The 22,648-nt window shown below is 40.2% G+C and overlaps 2 protein-coding genes across 2 annotated transcripts in view; both read left to right on the top strand.

Moving 5' to 3' along the window:
* Positions 1-6,309, top strand: part of tbck (TBC1 domain containing kinase) — a 57,190-nt gene extending 50,881 nt beyond the window's left edge. The window contains exon 26 of the mRNA XM_039817035.1: positions 5,446-6,309. Within this exon, the coding sequence (XP_039672969.1) occupies positions 5,446-5,556 (111 nt within the window). The 3' untranslated portion in view covers positions 5,557-6,309. The remainder of the gene's footprint in view (positions 1-5,445) is intronic.
* Positions 6,310-6,583: 274 nt separating this feature from the next.
* Positions 6,584-22,139, top strand: LOC120569234 (polyunsaturated fatty acid lipoxygenase ALOX15B-like). Its single transcript, XM_039817038.1, has 15 exons — positions 6,584-6,753; positions 6,922-7,099; positions 7,683-7,887; positions 8,063-8,144; positions 8,442-8,564; positions 8,670-8,773; positions 9,101-9,267; positions 9,436-9,579; positions 10,108-10,311; positions 10,505-10,591; positions 10,685-10,854; positions 19,606-19,727; positions 19,868-19,968; positions 20,653-20,823; positions 21,033-22,139. The coding sequence occupies exons 1-15, from the start codon at positions 6,599-6,601 to the stop codon at positions 21,210-21,212; spliced, it is 2,193 nt and encodes a 730-aa protein (XP_039672972.1). The 5' UTR covers positions 6,584-6,598; the 3' UTR covers positions 21,213-22,139.
* Positions 22,140-22,648: the final 509 nt, after the last annotated feature.

The raw sequence follows: 22,648 nt of genomic DNA, 5'->3' as shown, positions 1-22,648 counted from the left end.
AATGAAAATAGTTGTTAAAATAGTCAAATAGTAGTTAGATTTTTTGATTTCTTGCCTTATTTCTTTGCTCTGCGCTCAGAATCAAAATACCACAGACGGGCAAAATCAATGTCTAGTTCAGGAAAAAATCAAGCTGTGTGAGCGCTGCATGCACTGGTTGTTGCACCACTGTTAAAATAGGGTCCCTTGTCTTGTTAACATAAAAGATTTTGCGAAAACACTAATCCCCCATATTCAGACCTCTGTCTTGTCAAATCCACAGCAGTCTGGGGAAAACCCTGGAAATCATGAGATAGCCATGCATCTTTGTGCATTTGAAAAGACTTGACTCAGGAAACTGTTACTGTGGTTGAGTTTTCCTTGGGTTTAAATACAGTATATGTTTATAGGTCTAATGTACAGTATGGTAAAAAACTAGGGGTGGTACGGTTCACAAAACCCACGGTTCGGTTCGTATCACGGTTTTAGGGTCACGGTTTTCGGTTCTGTACGGTTCTTGTTATTTTTTCTTTTAATCTTTAACACTCCAGAATATACTTCAGCATATAGCTAAAATTAGCATATTGAATGCATGTTCCACAAAACATGCACACAGTGGCAGTTCTATATTGTTTTATTTCATCATAGGTAACATGAAATCCAAAATGTTCCCACACACCAGACTATAAACAACGCTGGCGCATCCTCCAGCTCTGGGCAGCCTCTCTCCCACCTGACATTTCTGCAGGTGACGTGACGTGACCTGCAGCGGCACCCCACTCCACTTGAGGAGAGGTCGGCTCGGTGTCTCTCAAAATCTGACGAAAATCTTTTAAACTGACCTTTGTCGAACTGAAATGAAGACAGATTCAGCAACTGCATGGCCTATTTCTCGCTTAAAATGTTTTCAGAAACACGTTTCAGTGAACTATTTTAGTACAATATGAGATCGTATTCTGAATGAGCCGCCATGACAGTCTGTTTTGAAATTAGGGACCAGCCAGACCCATGTGATGCAATCGTCCAATCAGCTGCCATGTGTTGCGTTTGTCACGCCCATCCCACTCGTCATTTCCAGTAAGTGTTTTAACATAGGTGTTGAAAGTGGGCACCACGGCAGTAAGAGGTTAGTGCAGCTTAACAGTGTACTGACGAACCGTTCGGTACACACATGCTCCGAACCGAGACTAGCGAACCGAGCGGTTCGGGTGTTTTTTCATGAACCGTACCACCCCTAGTAAAAACCTGTTGTGTCTTTGTCTCTTTTCTAAAAGACACTAGAACCTTAGCCGAGGCTAAAACTGTATTTTACATAAATCATTGTCTTTGACATTTCAGTGCACAGAAATAACTTTGCTCGCTTCAGCGTAACCAAACTGAGAACTATATTGATCATTATAAATTCTCCTTTTGTGCTCTCTTTGGAATATATTAGCCAAACTTACATTTTAAAACTCAGCAGGGATACTGCTTCAGGCAATATCCCAATTTAGAAAAGATGTCCTCCTTCCATATGTTGGAAACAAAGGGCGGAAAATAAGTAGTTCTCCTTAATTGACGAGACAGTCCAGCATTTTTAGGGAGCAGCAGTAATATATCAGTTTCTAACCTGGTTGCAAAAACTCAAAAAAAATAACAGTTACAGAGTGTTGGAAGAATTTATCTGCAGAGAGACTGGAGTGTAAATAAAGCTGTTTGTGAACTGTATGTAATCAGCATGGTGCCATAGCTCTATTTGCGCAGTAATCATCATGTGCTTTAAGTTGAAGCAAAAGTAAGAAATCAGGGTTGTTACACATGAAGTTTGATGATTGATCATCATCTTCATCATCACACAGTGTGATGACTATTCACCCCCACCGCATTTAGACCAACCCCACACTTGAAATTCCACATCTGAGTTTCATGATAAACCTCAGTAATTCATCAGAACTTTCAGTGGTGCAGGTCACAGAATTTAAGGTCGATAAAAGGACTCAATTGTGCTTAAATGCCATCCACATCTCTGCGCCCCGCACCAGTGGAATTATTGTTAGCTCTGGGGCAAAGCAATGAGTCCACTCGCTGTGCACTCAGGCTTTACTGTACCCCTTTACCATTTAAATCCTATTGCCATTCAGAAGTAAGCCTGATTCTTAATGCTCAGTTTTTATGTCGACATTTCAGCTGATTGAATCTTAAATTTTTAAACTGTACTTCAAAACCGCTCTGAGAGTGTGAGCAACAACGCAGACAGACAAAAGTTTTTATTGCTTAGTGATAGATATATGAATTATTTAATAAAGTTGTATTAATGTACTTGTAAAGATTATTTTTGCAGAAAAGTTGTTGCTGGTTTTACACTCCTTATTTTAGAGCTCTAATCAGCCAAAATAACTGAAAACACCTGAGGTTGAGCAGGAACTTTAAGGGCAATCTTACACATTGTGGATGTTTTATTAGTTATTTTGTTGTTTTTGTCTTTACATAAAGGGTGATTTTGCACATAGCTCATCTGTAAAGCTTGATTGATTTTGCTTAAATAATACCTGCATTTTTGATTATTATTATTTTTCTGGTGAGCTTTTTGAAAGTTGATGTACCATTGAAATAAGTACAAGTGCACAGATCTCTGCCAAGGCCATGCCCTATCTCGCAATGATACCTAAAGTGAAAAATAATTTGTGTATCCGCCCTGTGATTCAGATCCGCTCCAAAATTGTATGGGTTCTTCCTTGGCCCATGCTACACACTTTAACCAAGTTTCATGAAAATCAGACCAGTAGTATTTCTGCAATCCTGCTGACAAACAGACAGACAACAAGCCAAACTTGTCGGAGGTAATCATTAAGCCCATGTTCAGTCCATTGAACTGTCTTCCTCTTTTAGGCATTACATAACACAAACATCTTTACACATTTAAAATAAAGGATTCAGTAACTTTATGTATTATTGGTTTAATACTACATGTATTGAATCAATTTGGGGAAAAAAATCATTTTTAAAGCAATAACATCGTATCACATTACAAATCCACCAATAGTCATTAAGTGTTAATGTGAAATGCCCAGACCTATCTGTAGACTGTGAATAAAGAAAAACTAGAAGAAAAAGCAAATTCAGTGAATCCTTAATGGACAGAAAATCGTTATTTTCTCCCCCTAACATTTAATTTAAGCTATCCATTCCAGATTAAACTCTTGATAGTACATTGCATAACACAACAAGTCTATTTATCAATTTGTCGATTTCAGTTTCCGTAATAACTGTTGTGCATGATGAAATCTTACAACCACATACAAAGGTGTCAAAATCAGGGTTCGAACATTTCTGTAGTGAAATCCCACTTAATGTCACACACATGGGTTTATGCCACACAGATCAAATGAGAGTTCATAACAAAAATAACATATAGTATGTTACCCTGTAATATTTGATACCTTAATGAGTACTTTCTTTTTTTAGCTTACAGTATTATGTTTCAGTCTAATATGTAATTGTTGTTGAGACTGTGTCACAGAGGTGTTGAATTACCTTTGAGTCTGTAGTTAGTGGTGTTATTGGATTGTAGTGCATTGTATTGGAAGATGTATCTACAGCAAATAGAGAGGGACAAAATATTGGGTATACTGCATACACAAAATATCAGGCAGCTACACTAACACTCTCTGAGGTATTTTATCAACAGTGAGTGCACAAAAGACTGTGACAGAGAAAAGTCAAGTTCTTTTTCTTGTATGCAAAAGCTTTTGTTGTCAGTTTAATTCTCACTTTACTTCCTCAAAGGCACAGGTAATGTTTTCGGCTCGGTTTGTTTGTCTGTCAGCAGGATTACAGAAAAACTTCTTGACCGATTTTCATTAAACTTGGTGGAAGGGGGTAGCATGGGCCAAGGAAAAACCTAAAACTTTTGTTAACATTGCTGTACAGGGCATTTGTGCTGCATTCATGTGGTGTCACAATAATCTGAAAAATAAGGTTTTAACCAGGAAAATTCACACTGCATTAACATTGTGAGATAGGACATGCCTTGGCAGATGTCTGCGCTCTCGGAGTAGTTATACAGTGTTATCATTTGGACTTTTTACATTCATAAATTACCTGGAAACACACCTTGATGTATGACTATCCTCATTGAGACCATAGGATGTCTATCAGCAACAGACAAGAAACAACAAAACAATGAAAGAGTATGAGTGAGTCAAGTTGAAGGCCAGAAGAAACAATAAAGATTTGCATAGGAGATTAGATTTATGGTGTGATTGTCCTCTTCTCAGTACATTTTTATCAGTTGTGCTTGTTTAACGATGGGAAAAAAGGGTCTGTGCGCCTGGCGCATGGTTCAAACACACACACACACACACACACACACACACACACGCGCATCTACAGCAAATAGAGAGGGACAAAATATTGGTTATACTGCATACACTCTGAGGTATTTTATCAACAAAAGACTGTGACAGAGAAAAGTCAAGTTCTTTTTCTTGTATGCAAAAAACTTCTGTTGTCAGTTTAATTCTCACTTTACTTTCTCAATGTCACAAGTCATGTTTCCATCAACGTCTTATGCGCATTTTGAAGTATCGCATTAGAAAATGTTGATGGAAACGGCAAAATTCGCTTGAGGTGGTTTTTGCCTTTTTCGAAAAAGAGTTAGCCTAATGCACAAAATGGGAGATGAAAACAGCTTTGCCAAATAAGTTGTGACGTAGTGAACATGTAACTCGCATGACTATACTCCCGGTATCCATCGTATGGGGGAAGGTTCGGGATATGGGTCCCATCCAGTGCGCCGTACACTTGTAGCACAAGGTGCGTAGTGGAGTTGCGGTGCGCTATAGCCTGTGCCTCAGCCACGTCGGGTAAATTGACGAATTGGTTCAACAGCTTGAATCGTGCGGCCCTGCACACGGCGTATATACAGCGGTGAACGGTTGTCTCACTGACACCAAATGTCTCTGCTACAACCCTGTGCTACCTCTCTCCATTTAGCCAATGAACTTAGCTTCTAAACTCTTTGATTTAGCAAGCCGGTTTGCAATCTACAACCATTCGTAACATCAACTTGTGACGAAACTACGCTTTGTGTAATCTAGTTTTTTCGCTCTAAACCAGTTGATGGAAACGCTTCCAATTCACAATTTATTTTTTGCAACATTTTAAAAGTTTGCTTAAAATTTGCTTAACAATTACTGTAGATGGAAACATTAATACATACAGTTTTTGTCTTGTGTCTGCTCTAACACTGACATACCTGACACATTATGTAATGCATAACATACTACATTTAGCTGTTTCCTAATTTTTGAATGGGCTGTAATTATGTAAATGATATTTCTAATGTGTGGCAACTGCAGGAGTTCTGAGTATTAACTCAAGGAAACCGCATAAAGATGTTGCAGTCGTGTGAGGTGATGGGTATACTTGCAATTCCTGTCGGGAGGAAAAATAATTTTCTTTCACTTTTCTTTCATTTTTTCCCAGTTTGCAGCACACCTGGTCAAGGTAAATTTCCCACGGGTTTGTATCCTGGATGGAGGGATCAACAGGCTGAAGCCCACTGGACTCCTGACTGTCCCCTCCCCTCAGATCTGACCCCAGATAGGCTTCAGATGAAAAAAGGGACGAGTTGAAAGACTGTATTTTGCACTTTGAGCTGATTTTTTTTTAACACATTCTAATTAAACTCTGGTGCAAAATGAATTAAAAAATGCATTGAAATAATCCCCTTCTTAATCCAGTTTGAATTCATCAACAAATATACAGGGCTATCACTTTGTTATTTTCTGTCTCAAAACAAGAATGATTGAATGAATTATTTCTGGAACAACTGCTTAATTTTGTTGTAGCTTTGCACTGATAAATTGAGCTGTCTGTGGATCAGCTGATCTAGGGAACTGTGTTATAAACTCAGTGGCTACTTTATAGGGTAATGCAATCCAATACAACTGTTCTGCCATGAAGTCTAATTTTATGATGACTATAATATTCAATGTTTAAGCATTAGGCTAATAGTTAGAGGTGGTGGTGTTGTACCCAGCCACATTATATTCATAGGTGTTTCTAACATTCTGCCTGCCTCATGTATGTAAATAGGAAGGACAAACAATTAGAAACACCTCTAACTATAGTGCAGTACAACACCGCCTTTTACTATGACCTCAATAATAAACATATCATTAAAACACTTTTCTGAGAATGTCAACAGAAACTGAAAATGTTAAACTTTTTGAAGGCTGAGAATATATGGCAGAGTTGTATTGAGTTGCATGGAATTGCACAGGAGTACCAAATAAAATGGCCACTGAATCTATGTTTGTGTTAGAAACAATAAAAATAACTCAGTGATTTGTGCATTTGGTGATTCCATAACTAGTATTTGCATTTACTTTGTTTACTTGTCACTGAATTGTCTCTACTGTATAATCCACTATATGTATGCAATGCCATAGAAATTGGTTACCATCATGTTAGTTTTTTTTATATATAATAAAACAAAATCTGATGAATCTGGATAAACTTTTTAAGTGAACCCTTTGTTTTGTTATTTTGTAATTTTTTTATTTGACTGTTACACTACCTGAAGTCATTATTTGCATCATCATCCTGTTGTTTTGGAAGTGCAAGAATTGTTCATATGTCGTGTAAGCATTTCATCACCACAGCTGACTATTTACTAATCCTACTGACTGGACACTCCCACAAAGGTGTGTGTATAAAAAGAGCAATCAATGGTGACTACTTTTATCAAAAGAACAGTTCATCAAAGGAACATTTTGGTCTCATTAACAGGTAAGAAAGAGGCTTTATGAAATTTTAAAAGACCAATTTAATAGTAGGTCTTATAATGCCATTTTCATTGTGATACCAGTATTTCAAAGATTTTTGCACTCCCTTTCATCTAGTGGTAGTTAACCTAATCCATGCTGAGAATGGTTATTATTGATCTCTCCCCACCAGGATTCTGCTGCTTTCCAGAGTCAAAATGGTGAATTATGAAGTGACTGTATCCACTGGCAATCTTGTCGGTGCCACCACTTTAAACAACGTCTTCATTAAGCTGGTAGGAACAGATGGGGAGAGCAAACGCAAGTGGCTCATGGGGCTCAAAGGAGCTTCATCCTTCACCATTGGAGCAGTGAGTCTGAAATATCTCTCTCTCCGTTTAAATGTATTACATGCTTCCTCAAGGTTGCCTATATGAGATTTTAGTCACATCAAATACTGTGATTACATTGCACAAGTTTGATTATCTCCACCCTTTTACATTTAGGAATTGTATAATTATTGAGATGTTATGGCTCAGTTCTTGGTTATCAAATACACTTTATCTTCATCTCTTGTTCGATGTCCTGGATGTTTTTAAATGTAGCTGGCAGGATTCACGAAACGGCAGGCAAGAATCCAATATCGCGACAGATGAGTCAGAATTGCAAGGAAAGTTCAGTTTACTTATCAGTGTTTATGCAGGGTTAATCCAGGAAATCAGTCACATAGACAAACCCGAAGATGGGCAAACAGGTCCAAAAACAAGCAGGGACAGAATGGCTGAAGTTGTAACAGTAGCACTTGAAGCAGTTCAGCATATTTGATGAAGTTGCATGATTCTTGCAATTTTTGGGTTGTATCCAAATGGTTGAATGCACTTAATGTAAGTTGCTTTGTATTTTAATGTCAAGTAATGTATAAACGTTTTCAAACCATTTATTTTATTACTCCAGGTGTCTAGTTTTACCGTGTCCTGCCCTGGCTCCATTGGAAAGCTGGTCCTGATAGAGCTGGACAAACAGTGTCTCCCACTGTTCCCTGAAGACTCCTGGTTCCCCACCAAGGTGGAAGTGAAATCTCCTGAAGGAGATACCTACAACTTTCCCATCTACCGCTGGATCACTGACAGTGAGGTGTACCGCTTCCGAGAAGGAACAGGTTTGTGGAAATTAGCTTAACATCCTGTACGCTGTTCACTGACCACAGAAGACATAAAAGAAAGACACGTTCTGCAAGTCAGTCTATAAGGAGGCTGGAGTAAACTCATGCCAACACACTATACTGTATATACAGTATAGACAAATTTAAACTGTGTCATGGTTCTTTCTCCAAGCTCTGACAGTCTTCGAAGACAACCATCATCTTGGCAGGTACAGTCGGCAGAAGGAACTGGATCAACGAGAGAAGGACTATCGGTGAGAGCTCAGAACAACACATTTTTATTTTATGCACTCCAAAACTAACATACCTCCAAACCTCCTGGTTAATATACATTCATGGCACACAATGATAAATGAACCACAATATGACATTGTTACACCTGCCAGGATTTATTTAAATGCATTATACTATAAAATATGCTGCAAAATTGCAATATTACATAAATAAATAAGTACATGCCAAGGACAGTGCATTATTCTTAGATAAATGGCAGTTACACTGGTATGTAGTCCAAAGTTCCTCACCTCTCTGCTCTTCTATGTTTATTCCAGCTGGCATGTGTATGTAGAGGGAATACCCCACTGCATCAAGGCAGAGAACCCTCTTTCTTTGCCTTGTGAAGTCCGCTTCTCCTTTACTAAGACCACAGAGTTTCTCTATACTGCATCCACCGGGTGAGGTCCTCAAATTCAGTCAGAAATCTATCTGTGTTACTATGTACCTGACTATCAAAGCGATTTAAGGCAGTATAATGAAGTTACTCTACTTATATTTTCTAGGCTGACTGAACTGCAACTTAAGGGTCTGGCTAATTGCAAGGAGAAGTGGACAGATATTGATGCTATCAATCGGGTGTTCTGCTGCAAACGGACTGATATATCAGGTACTATCATGGACATGAAATACTGATACTGTTTTCATAGTAGTACACTACACTGTATTTATTCAGATATTTGACTGCATTCCTACCTAAAAAAACAACTACTGAATACTAAATAGTTCATTAGCTTCTGTACTTGGCTCAAAAAAGGGGGAAAAAAGTGACAGAAGTAAACGTATCGAAACGTGTAAGGGTTTCCTAATTTTATGCTTTGTCCATGTGTAACACATTGTTTCCCTTGTTTCAGTTTCACCTAAGCTGATAACAGTGGTGTAATAAGATTTTCTAGCCAACATTTTGAAACTCAGTCAAGTTTAACTCATTTTCCAGACTATGTCCAGGAACATTGGAAGGAGGACGCTTTTTTTGGCTACCAGTATCTAAATGGTGTCAACCCCATCTTGATCCGACGTTGTTCAGCTCTGCCCGATAACTTTCCTGTCACTGACGACATGGTCTTCCTCCGTGGACAGTGTAACTTGACAAATGAAATGAAGGTGAATATCCTGATCTTGATTGACCTTAGTATTTGAAACAATCTTGTTCTGCCCCATGACATGTTCAATTAGGAATTGCATATTGAATGTTTACTTAGTGTATGTAATATCCAAACTGTATGCATGCGAGTCAAATAGTTTCTCATCCTCAACTAAACTTTCAAACAGAAAGGCAACATATTCCTGTGTGACTACAAGCGTTTGGATGGAGTGAAAGCAAACACCATCAATGGGAAGAAGCAGTACTTGATGGCTCCACTCGTCCTGCTCCACAAAACACCTGATGATAAACTGATGCCAATTGCTATCCAGGTGAGATTAGCACTCAAATGTAGCTCATAGTGAAGCTTTAGGTTCAGAGTAATCCCTCTTCCAGGACTGACAGACATGCACTACTATACTGTACATGTCATATACTGTATATATACAGGGTAGACAGAAATACCTTTAGTAAAATTACACTAATGGAGTGCAAAGAGTACTGCATATGAAGAATGTGTTTTAGAGAAAAAGCTATATTTAAAGTATTTTCATTGGAATTGCCAGACAGCCTACCTCCCTCTTTCCTTTTGTCAAAGACATAAGAAGTTAGCAATTAAATCACTGATGATTGAGGATCAACTGATCCTGTGCTCTGACCTGGGATTCAATGAAAATATTAATTTCCTCTTAAGGGATCAACTAACTGAATGGTATCTAATTAAATAGCAGATGAAACCTATAGTAAATAGGCAACAACATACAACAATTACAGAACATGCTTTAACATTATTAACCAGTACTGGAAATGGATCCAATGGATTGAATAAATAAATCACATCTCCCTTCCTTCTCCTGCAGCTGAAGCAGACTCCATCAGATGACAACCCCATCTTCTTTCCTACCGATTCTGAGTACGACTGGTTGATGGCCAAGATTTTTGTGAGAAGTGCAGATTTCAGTGAGCATCAACTCAATGTTCACCTGCTGCGCACTCATCTGCTGGCTGAAGTGTTTGCAGTGTCACTGCTGCGTAATGTGCCAATGGTGCATCCACTGTACAAGGTAACTGAAGGGTGAATATTGAACTTACTGTAGTTGTAGTTTTATCAACTTGATATTTTTTCTATCTTCCAAAGTTGATGAATCATGTTTGTTTGTGAGCATTTCTCACTGCTAAATGGTATAGAAGCATTAACATTTCTGACTTTGTTAACATGTAACAGTGTTACTAACAGAGTTTCCCTCTTTCCCTCAGCTCCTCATACCTCACACTCGCTACACTCTGCAGATCAACCACTTAGCTCGACTTGTTTTAATATCTGAGACTGGAGTTTTTACAAAGGTACGTTAATACTCACTAAACAAAGTTTTTTTTCAATGTCATTTACAGTATTTGTCTCTAACTACATCCCTTACATATCTGGCTGTTATCTAGTTTGCAGCTTCTGGTGGAGAGGGTATGATGACAATCCTGAAGAGATCACTGTCCTCAATGACCTACGGCTCCCTCTGCATACCAGACGACATTGCTGAGCGTGGTGTGGAGGCTGTGCCGAACTTCTACTACAGGGATGATGGACTCAAGCTTTGGGATATCATCCAAAGGTAGTACAGATGTTCCCATATTGAGGAAAAAAGCAGCCCAAGTCCTGCCCTCTTTAGTAGCTAGCTTTTGTTCTCTTATGTAACTCAGTTCAATTTCTCTTAAATAATTTTGAGTCAGCCAACATTTGTGTAGGGTTTCCTGTCCATAATGTAAAGGTATTAAACACTAATTTGCAACATTTTAGCTCCACCACGCCTATTAATGTCTTTTTCCAAAAACATCGCTGATGAAGTTACATCAAGTTACTACACTATAGGCACACACTCTACCACGTGAGCTACCTGGCACCCTAGCTACCTGCCTCTTGATTTGAGTAGAGTGGCAGTTGGTTATGAAATTTCATCAATATTCCTGCCTGAAATACTTTGATAGAGAACCTCGGCGAGATGAGATGAGATGAGAGGCATCCCTACACTTAAACATTGAAGGTGTCAGTTTCAATAAAAAACAATAATTAGTGTGGTTAAGTCCTGTAGCTCTGAGGTGATATCCAAGTATAATCATTTGTAATATGGTAGAGGGGACTGTATTGGAATGACAGAATATGAAATGTGCATTTCTTTTGGGATTTAAATGAAATGAATGATTCACCTATCTAAATAGTATGAATTTAAACATATTTACTTTCTTGCCTAGAGTTAGATGTGAGAAGATCCTACCTCGCTGTAAAACCCGGATCATTACTTGTTCCAAAACGTAGGAGCTGGCAGTAGCTCATTAGGGAGTTGGGTTGGGAATTAGAGGGTCGCTGGTTCAAGTTTCCTTGCGAACCAAGGTACAGAGTGTGGTGTAGGATACACGTAGGGTACAGATTTGATAATTGGCAAATTATCAAAGATGTTTTATAAATATTAATAAAGTTATGAATATGGTTATTTATAACTTTATCAAATCGACAAACAATCAAAACGGGGCACCACCCTGCAAGTCAGGGACCAATAATCAAACTGTGGAACAGTCTCATTTCTGTGGTAATCCTTGAAAAGGAAACAAAGGAAGCACGGGGCACGGACCTGTTCGACCAGCAATTATTACAATAAGTACACAAATAATCACAAGCAGCTGCTATTTAAGTATAATAAGATTTATTAACATCACAATTATCAGTAGCTAATCAATAATCCTTCAATAATAAACTTATATACCTTTTACAATATCACAACCAAAACAAAGCAAAAACAAAGCAGTATGTGTCATGGACACGTCTGTGTGTGTGTGTGTGTGTGTGTGTGTGTGTGTGTGTGTGTGTGTGTGTGTGTGTGTGTGTGTGTGTGTGTGTGTGTGTGTGTGTGTGTGTGTGTGTATATAAGAGTGAGTGAAAGTGGAGGGGGCGGTGTCGAAATGTAGTTCTAACACAAAAACAACTACCAAAATGGCTACTCCTATGAGCTGCACAAAACTATTTAGCCTCAAGAGGGCTGTAGTGGTGCTGGGTGCACGAGGAGAGGTTGAAGCAAGGGGGTTGCTAGGCAACGCGCACGCTTAGCCGGTATGCTAGGTCCTGTATTAGCTCTGTACAAACGTCATGCCGACTCCACGTGGTTAAGCTAGCAGTGTTAGCTCGGGAGCTACGTGGCTAACTTGTGTCCGCGTGTGCGTGCGTGCGTGTGTGTGTGTGTGTGTGTGTGTGTGTGTGTGTGTTAGTAAAAGAAGAAAGAGTAAAGAAGGAGACACTCTGATCTTAGTTATCGATAATGACCAGCCCCCTCAGCCACTCAGGTCTGGACCACACATGTAGTTAGGACAGACTCTGAGACTTTTGTCTTACTGAAGGAAACTTCGGTCATTATAACCACTCCAGTGGCTAACAGCCGATTTTCCACGATTATCTCGCAGACAGTACTTAAACTCCGTGACCGGAGTAATAGCAGGTAGCGATTACAGTTTTACCAAGCTACTCAACACAACAGTATCGTGATCAATGATACATTCACAGAAACAGATTAATAACCACATATGGACCAATACATGATTAAAATCAGATCACATTAAATGGCAAACAATGGTTACAATAACCTTCGCTCATTAATGAAACAAACCAAACACACTAGTTCTAACGTCTGCCCAGAACTGTGTAAAAGCCTCCTTACTGTGTGGGTCGTTTGTCAGTTAATCTCTCGCCAGAGTTTAACGATCCGTTTCGTCCAGAGCAGTGGACGACACGTGATCCAGGTCGACAAAGCAAGGAAACAGAACGTTGTCCTTTCCCTTGAATCCGGGCTGATTAAACCCGCTGCAGATTTGAGGAAATACTGGGCCAGTATTCCTCGGATCCCCTTTGTATATCAGAAAGATATAAAATGTCCCAGCTCAATCTCGACCAGCGAGATGACGCTGGCTAGCTAGTCCGGACCGCTGCGCCTCCTGTCAGTAAAATGAATTACCGTGGAAAGCCGGGATCTTGGGGTTAACAGGCTATTTATAGTTTGAGACCTCATGCTGTGTTTATAGTCCCGCTGAACCAATAGGAAGACTCAAAACTCTTGAAAGTGTGAAGACTACAATCTTGTAGTTCTTTGACTTCCTGCCAGCTGTGAGGCTTGTCCCTTCTGGCTGGGACTTTCGCATAGAGGTGTGAATTAACCAGGCTTTGGGTTTTACATACAGGCCAAGATTCCTTTGTCTTGGCCACATGTTCCTTTGTCTCTCCGGTCACCTCAATCTGAGGCCTTTTTGGTTAAAATCAGGTTTAACCAGCTTCTTGGTCCCAACAGTCCCCCTTTTTGCTCTGAAGAGCAGTTGGTCCCCGGTCTTTGGAGCAAACCAAGGACCATACAGTTCATGGGAGAAAAGGTTAAACTGATATCAACATAGTCCATGCCTTCCTGGGAATGAGAGGCAGTTCACAAGTTCATAATGTTCATATGTTGACTGAGGCTAAAGTGTCTCGGCAGACAAATGAGGCAGTGTCTGGGCAGACAAAATTCTAACTATAGCTAAACACCAAATGTTTAAAGGGGTGATAGAATGATTATATAGGGTATTTTACACTGTTCCTTAAGGTCTCCTAATGGGGTATGTAACATTGGTTGGGCTGAAAATTGCCCGAATGCTATTTTATTAGGCCCTTAACTACCCTGTGAATATGGCTCTATTTGGAACAAGAGCTTTTCTTCCAAATATGGTATACTAATGTATGCGCTAACGCGCTGATTGGTTTGAGCAAACTACATAGAAACATATGGGAGACTCGGCAGCAGGCCTCATATTTCAGACACTGCAAAGTTATACATTGTTTGTCGGGCTATTTCGTTATTAAATTCACTTCTGAGACTTTTTTAAGCAAGAAATCAACTATTTAAAGCTCAAATATGGGCCGTTTTACGAAAATTGATGGCTAATTGCAAATTTGGTAAGACTGTGTGTCGGAGTTCAGCCACTGGTGCTGCCTCGCCGCCCGCCGGTGCTGCCTCGCCCGGCCTGCCTTCCTTCACAGACCCCGCCTGCTGTGCAGGTACTTGGAGCTCCGGCCACGGCTGGCAGCCCACAGCAGGGACTACCAACACCGCCGCCCTGACAGAGCTCCAGTGCCTTCAACTCCCCTCTTCCTGCTAGCTAAATGGCCGTGTGCGTTGTGAGAGACGGGCGCAGCGAGCTTGTTACACCAGCAATCTCTTACCACATGTTACATACATGTCACGCCACTTATACAAAATCTAACTAAAGGTCTTATAAAGCTAACAACGGTGTCCGATTTCAAGTTAATGAATATTTGTGAAGACAAAGTGTTTCGTTAGCTGCGACTGTCCCTTCAATCCTAGCTATGTGTAGCTACAAATCACGAATAGTTAGCTTCCTTTTCGCCTTAATTTGAGTATATTTACAGTTTGAATTTCGTCACGCCACTTACACAACATCTAACTATATGTCTTATAAACCTAACAACGGTGTCCGATTTCAAGTTAATATTTGTGAAGGCTAGCTAGGTGTTTCGTTAGCTGTGACTATCCCTTCAATCCTAGCTACAAATCACGGATAGTTAGCTTCCTTTTCGCCTTAATTCGAGTATATTTACAGTTTGAATTTCGTCATGCCACTTACACAACATCTAACTAAATGTCTTATAAACCTAACAACGGTGTCCAATTTCAAGTTAATTAATATTTGTGAAGACTAGGTGTTTCGTTAGCTGTGACTGTCCCTTCAATCCTAGCTACAAATCACGGATATTTAGCTTTATATAGCTAACAACTGTGTCAGATTTCAAGTTAATGAATTTTTGTGAATTCCAGAGGAATTCTTAGAGGAGGCTAGCTAGCTAGCTCTCATTGATAGAGCTCCATCCAGCCGCAGGCTCTATCAATGAGACTCACGGACAAGCAGCATTTATTTCCCCAATCGTTTGTTTAAATAACTCAACACATTATAATTACACACATTAAAAGAGGAACTGGAACCTGTGGTAAGAGAATGCTGGCGTAACAAGCTCACTGACCGCGCTTTCACTCACATACACCGGGCATTTAGCTAGCAGGAAGAGGGGAGTTGGAGGCACTGGAGCTCTGTCAGAGCAGCGGCGTTTCGTAGTCCATTAGCCCAAAACCGTGACTTTGCGCGGGTATGGAGTGCTGTGGGTTGCCAGCCGTGACTGAGCTCCATCTACCTCACAGCAGGCCGGGGTCTGTGAAGGAAGGCAGGCCAGGCGGCGAGGCAGCTACACAGGCAGCACCGGCGCTGAACTCCGACACACAGTCAGACAAAATTTGCAATTAGACATCAATTTGCGTAAAACGGCCCGTATTTGACCTCTACATAGTTGATTTCTCGCATAAAAAAGTCTCAGAAGTGAATTTAATGGTAAAATAGCATTTGAACAATGTATAAAATTTCTGAGATCTGCACGACCTAGATTCAGAAAACTAACTGATCTCAGGTCAGTTGTGTAGCCTATGCAAATGTTGGGGCGTGACAAAGAGAAAGACTAGAGCCAAATGAGGAGGAGCCGCAATAGTTGACGTCAACTATGGGGCTCGTTGAGATTCGCCCGTTTTCAGAGGCAGTTTCAAATAGTGAGATTTGCAGAGAAAAGAGGTGTCAATGGGATTTAGAGGTTCTATGTATGTCCTAGTTACCCACTAAACTGTCATTATTCAACTATGACAAGGTAAAATCAGTTTTGCATTCTATCACCCCTTTAAACAAAACACAATCATTAACATAATAGGTAAGCAATGAATTATCCCTTGTACAATCATTGTAGCTGTTTCAATATGACATTAACCCAAAATATAGTGAAACAAAAAAAAAAAAATGAAGGAAGATAGGAAAGGAAAGTGAAGTAGTTAGGGGTTAACAGGTTCACTCCAGAAAAGAATTGGGGTTCACCAGTGTATGTACATGTGACTGTGTGCATGTACATGTGGACTGGTGCATGTATGTTTTACTGTCAAAACAAATACTCAATGCAGACTCTAGTCTGTATGGTCCTCTGATGCGTAGGTAAAACAAAAATGAGTCCTATCTCATTCTTATGAGCTACATAAATTTGTAATTGCACTGCCAAGACTATACGTCAGATGTACCTGTGAAGATCGCACAATACGGTTAGTAGCAGATTTATGGGTCTACAACAAGGCTCGAGTTTGTTGACCGAAGAGATTCCTTCTCTACCGATGCTTTGCATTAAATCTCTCGCTACTAGCACCTGGTTGTGTTTTCTGTGACACCTGGCAGTCTAAAGCATGCACTGGGTTCTTGAGGAGCAGAACGGAACTAACAGTAAATGGTATCCTGAAAATAATTTTACTACCGAAGCTTTGAGGTAGTTCAATTACTGTTTGAAAAGTTTAGGATGGAAGTGCATGTCAACCAAGTGAGGTGAGGCTGCAGCTATCCCTACGACTCAACTGGTTTGAGTCTTATCCTCTTGGGGGGGAAAGCCTCCCTCCCCCTTTCCAGGTGCAGAAACTGCTTTTCTCCTGGGAGTGAGGACTGCATGTTGAGTTGGTCTGGCTGAACGTGTGGTTCAGGAGCAGGACCGTGGTTGTCACGGCTGTGCAGTTGGGTGCTGAAAGGCATTCAACCCACATGGTGAGGCTGTCCGTGACGATGAGGAGCTACTGGGTACCTCGACCAGTTCTGGTAACTGGGCCGATCAAGTTTACCTGGAGGTGGGGCCATAAGTGTATGACCCCCTTTCCCTGGAGTACAAAGAAGGTGCCTGCTCCAGCCACCTTGAGGAGAGTCTGCAGGGACTCTGAAGAAAGGCAGTGGTTTTTCTGTGCAAAAGCTGGAGGCGGGTCAGGTGGGCGCAAGTAATGTTGCCAGTCTGGCCTGACGGCAGGATTCTTTGGCCAAAGTGATATGGGCACGTCTGTTGGCATGACGCCATAAAAGGGTGCACCTTTAACCATACAGGTGTGGCACGGTGCATCGCTGTTGTTCAGCGAACAAAAGAAAGACCTGTGAGGGTTGGAAAAGTCGAGGCTGCCAGACTGCGGCGGCTGTGTGCTCGCCGGCGGCAAGGAAAAGTCAGAGCCAGGATCAGGCTCTGGAAGAATCATGGCCATTTGCTCATGAATGATGGTGACTTGTCCGTCTGGGGCTGGCAGACTGCCTGCAGGATCAAGTGGCCTCAGGGTGTCGACCTGAGCCTGACTGTGTCCCCGGTGGCTGTCAGCGAGTGGGCCCGGCCTCAGGTGGTTGTGACCGCTGCCTAAGTCTTCTGTGTCACTTACACAGATGAGACTAGGATGCACCAGAGTCAACCCCCGGTGGTTTGATCTCGACCAAAACAGGTTTTGTGATGGGCGGTTTATCAGGCAGGTAGCTGAGAATGCTACCACTGAATGCTACGCCTAATACTGGTGTACTGAGGGGAAGCATTGTTTTTAACGACTTCTGCAGAAGTGTTAGAATGTGTCTGACTTATTCTGGAGACGCAGTCCAGCAGGGCTAGGGTGCTCACACCCCCTTTTTCCCCTGCTGCGGTATCTGTACCGTGGGCGTTGCCCTTGTGGGCAGGGTCTCCCCAGGACGTCAGGGGAGGGGTTTGTGAGGCGCTAGGCGTCGTGGTTTCGGGGAGCACTCTTGGCTCCTTTAGGTCCCCTCCCTGGTCTGGTTCTGCTGATGAGGAACCAGTGTCAGGCCCCTTTGAGGAGTCTGACAGTTCTGCTGGGTACAGACCTTGTTTTGGGGATGGATATGTGTTGTCCGAGTCATCGGGAGCTCCCTCCCCCTTTCGTGGGGGTGGAGTCCAGGCAGAGTGTGGCTTTGAGCTACACAAAGTATCCATTGCAGTGGGTGAAAATTTTGATCCACTTTTACCACACAGGGTTTGGAAGTTTTCTTCCTCTTTAACGAGTGGAGAAGTTCTGGTTTCTTCATGAAGCAGGATGTTGCATCAGAAATTAGCTGGGGTGTCTCCTTGCAGAGTGGAGCACCTGTTTCCAGCAAACGGCCCGATAGAGGTTCTTGATAACTCTCAACTATGACCAGCTCAGACACCTCCCTTGGGTTGGTGGTAAATGGTTGTCAAGGAAGTAGAGCATGAAAATGTTGTTGTCTACTAACCAATGTACACACTGAAAAATTCACAGACCACAACTGAATGTATGCTTGGCAGGTTGCAGAAAAATTAATTTTCAAAATTAATTGATTATTATTATAATACATTTTTTTTTTTATATTTAAAATTAAAAGGGTATGGACAATTATGCATACATGTTGCACTAAAGCTGGTATTCAACGCTTGCACGGGGCGTTAAATATGTTGCGGCAAAATTATAATTTTCAAAAATAATTTTTTTTTTTTTCAAAAAAAAAAAATATTCAAAAATTATGGATTATTATGTATAATTATTGTAACAACGCTGGTTCTAACAGGTCCGTGCTCAAAATCACCCCTTCCTTTGTTTCCTTTTGAAGGATTACCACAGAAATGAGACTGTTCCACAGTTTGATTATTGGTCCCTGACTTGCAGGGTGGTGCCCTGTTTTGATCCTACCTCGCTGTAAAACCCGGATCATTACTTGTTCCAAAATGTTGGAGCTGGCAGTAGCTCAGTCATTAAGGAGTTGGGTTGGGAATTAGAGGGTTGCTGGTTCAAGTTCCCTTGCGGACCAAGGTACAGAGTGTGGTGTAGGATACACGTAGGGTACAGATTTGATCATTGGCAAATTATCAAAGATGTTTTATCAATATTAATAAAGTTATGAATATGGTTATTAATAACTTTATCAAATCGATAAACAATCAAAACGGGGCACCACCCTGCAAGTCAGGGACCAATAATCAAACTGTGGAACCGTCTCATTTCTGTGGTAATCCTTTAAAAGGAAACAAAGGAAGGGGTGATTTCGAGCACGGACCTGTTCGACCAGCAATTATTATAATAAGTACACAAATAATCACAAGCAACTGCTATTTAAGTATAATAAGATTTATTAACGTCACAATTATCAGTAGCTAATCAATAATCCTTCAATAATAAACTCAGTCATTAGGGAGTTGGGTTGGGAATTAGAGGGTTGCTGGTTCAAGTTCCCTTGCGGACCAAGGTACGTGTGTGTGGATTGGTAGCTGCCACTTCGCCTCTTGGGCACTGACCCTTGGCGTGTGTGTGTGGATTTCAATCCTGTGCATAGTGATTTCTAACAAAACCAAGTGTAAATTGTAATTTCCCCACTGGGGATCAATACAAAATAAATAAAATCATAGACAAAGACTGTCTCACTACTGCAGTGTGTATAACAATGCATATCTCAACTAGGAATGTGTTTTATATTTTACCTATCTACATTTCTCAAAGGTTTGTGCAGGGAGTGCTCAGCTTCTACTACAAGAACGACGCTGAGGTCCAGAAAGACTCCGAATTGCAGAAGTGGATTTCAGACATTTTTGAACATGGATTTCTTTCCCAAGCATGCACAGGTGAGCTTTAATTTAAAAAAAGCTCATTATGGTGATAAATGATGCTTTATGTGCACATTTATATATATTATCATAATGCAAACATAACTCAACTAGTCATCTGGATGTCTTTGAGTCAGTTTATTCCTTCTAATTCTCAGGAATTCCACAGAGCTTTACCACCGTGGCTGAGTTGGTCAAGTTCGTCACCATGGTGATCTTCACTTGCTCAGGACAGCACTCAGCTGTGAATTCTGGACAGGTGAAGCCTTTTAATTCACCTGGATGATTAATTATAATGTTGCTATTTTTGTGGAATGGGTTCATGAGGTGTTGCAGTTTTGTTGTGAACTGAAGAAAGATTAACAAGACATTAACAAGAGTCTACAGCCATGCTAACAGGTCTGTGAGGCTGCACTTAGTCACAGTGATGCTTTAAACTAAATGCAACACATGCTAAAATACTCACAATGAAAACGCTAACATGCTGACTTTTAGTATTTATGTTTACCAAGATCACAATTTTAGTTCACCATGTTAACATGCAAACATTTAGTAATTAACACAAAATACAAAGAACAGCTGAGACGGATGGAAATGTCAGTTTTGCAGGTATTTGGTCATAAAGATTGGACAATTATAATTTTGATGTGATGATGGCGCTGGATGAAAAGTCAGAGGATCACCAAAGTGATTCCAACATTAACGTGTGAAATAGATTTAATGACAATCTAGCAAATAAAATAGTTAAGTTGAAAACCACAAATGTTAACCTCATGGTGGCGCTAAGTAAAACATCAGGGGATCACCAAAGTCATTAGGATCTATCCTCTGGAGACCATGAATCAGCGTGGACCAAAGTGGTGAACCGACTGACCTATTGACTGACATGGCGTGACTTCAAAGAGTATTAAGCAGTAATCTGTCCATCATTGATTCATTGCAGTATGACTATGGTGGCTGGATGCCCAACACTCCCATCTCTCTGCAACTTCCTCCACCAACCACAAAGGGAGAAACAAGCGAGGCCACGATGCTGCAGACATTCCCTGACGTCAACACAACAGTTCAGGGAATGTCCACCATGTGGCTACTCAGCAAGCAGTCGTCTGACTTCGTAAGTGCCAGAGATTTTATGAAATATTATTATATAAATCATCTTTCTTTTCAGGTTGTAAAAAGTAGGTCAATATGTCATTAGGCCAAGACACCCTCTTTGAGCCACAGAAAGAAATCATGCTCACTACAACTGTACATTATATTGCCAATAGTTTAAGTTCAAACATTTCTAAACAGTTTTTTTAAATGTATCATTTATCTCATTAGGTCCCTCTTGGCCAATACCTAGAGGACCATTTCAGTGAGAAGATTCCCAGCAAGCTGATAAAGGATTTTCAAGGGGAGCTTGAAGTGTTAAGTTCGGTCATCAACGTCAGAAACAAGAGGCTGGAGGTCCCATACACATACATGGATCCAAAAAAGCTAGAAAACAGCGTGGCCATTTAAATATCAGAAGGTGTGACCTCCTCAGCTGTTGGCCAAATTCAGCTTCATATTAAAGGTACTCTAAGCAATGTCACACGCATTTTTAGGCACAACATTTTTTGTCACATACAGCAAACCTCTCCTCACTATCCGCGAGCTGCCGATACCCTGAACACACTGTAAAAAAAAAAACACGGTCTCTGTAAACAGCCCAGGGTCCACAAAAACATAACAAACCGTTTTCCAGCGTTCAGCCAATAACCGACAAGAAGGATTTGGGGTGGAGGTTGGGTGGGTTAGTTTGCTAGTTTTAAATCATACGCATCCTAAATCTTCTTAGTTTATCAATGAAAAATTTTAATTTACAAATGAAAAATAAAAAATGTGAAGCTGCTGCATTGAGAAGCTTCTTATAAACACATGTATCTTTCAGAAACAAAATGTGTCAATTTGCACTTGTCTGCCCTCATTGGACTATTGTTTTATTATTTTCCGTCTCAACACAAGAATGTTGTATTTTTTCTGGGCTGCTCTACAGCAGTGTGTGTTGTGTAGTAGTCTTTCACTGATAACTGAGCTACAGCTTGTTCTGTATGTGAGATTGTTCTGTGCCAGTTAATCTACAGAACAAAATATAAATTATTTTGAGAAAACAATGAATGTTTTATTTATTTATTTTTATATATATATATATATATATATATATATAACTAGTATTAGCTTTGTTTACTGTAGTTGTTTTCATTTTTTAACATTTTACTGATGACGAAACTTTGAATCAAGCTTTTTTCAGTGAACCCTTTTTGCTAGAGAAATTAAAACAAAAGTGGTGAATATAAAATGATGTGGCTGATTTGTGATGTAATAATCACAGCAAAGCCCTAATTGCACAGTGCTACACAAATTTGTTTATTGTTCACAATGATTAAAAATTTAACTTCTTAATAATTGGTCTATATTCTATACATTCTTTATGTTTTAGAAATTGCTCTTGTTATGTTGTGTTAATTTTTGTGTGTAAATGTTTGCATTTATTCTGTATGGTTTTTCCTTTATTGAAGCATTGCTAAGCCTACATAATGATGAGGGGGAGATTATTATTATCATCATCATTACCTAACTACATCAGCTTTCATCATTCATTGTTAGTGTTATTGTTTACTGAAAGGGATACCGAAAAACAAAGTATTTCTCAAAGAAAAACAAAATATTCTAAGTCTTAAACTGATGTAAGACAGATGTGAGACAGTAACAAATAGGGAAATATAATGGGAATGGTTTAACTGGGAAGATGTGAAAGTCAGTAAGTAACAAACCAACACTATCTTCCTCCATGGTTGTTGACTGTGCGCTCATACCGTAATACTCTACTGCACGGACTCTTTTTTTGTAGAAGTGTTTATTGCAGTTGCCTCCCACTACACAGGCTAGTGTGGTTGATTTTTAATTTCATTGGT

This window comes from Perca fluviatilis, chromosome 1, assembly GCF_010015445.1.
Source record: "Perca fluviatilis chromosome 1, GENO_Pfluv_1.0, whole genome shotgun sequence".
In the NCBI taxonomy this organism is placed as follows: domain Eukaryota; kingdom Metazoa; phylum Chordata; class Actinopteri; order Perciformes; family Percidae; genus Perca; species Perca fluviatilis.
Note: the sequence above shows the minus strand (reverse complement) of the source record. Positions and strands in the feature narration are given on the sequence as shown.

Bases quoted from the DNA above. Each gene is read 5' to 3' on its own strand.
- LOC120569234 (XM_039817038.1), top strand. From the start codon at position 6,599: ATGTCGTGTAAGCATTTCATCACCACAGCTGACTATTTACTAATCCTA. The intron at 8,565-8,669 runs GTGAGGTCCTCA...TATATTTTCTAG, and splicing joins CTCTATACTGCATCCACCGG to GCTGACTGAACTGCAACTTA. The intron at 20,824-21,032 runs GTAAGTGCCAGA...TTATCTCATTAG, and splicing joins GCAAGCAGTCGTCTGACTTC to GTCCCTCTTGGCCAATACCT.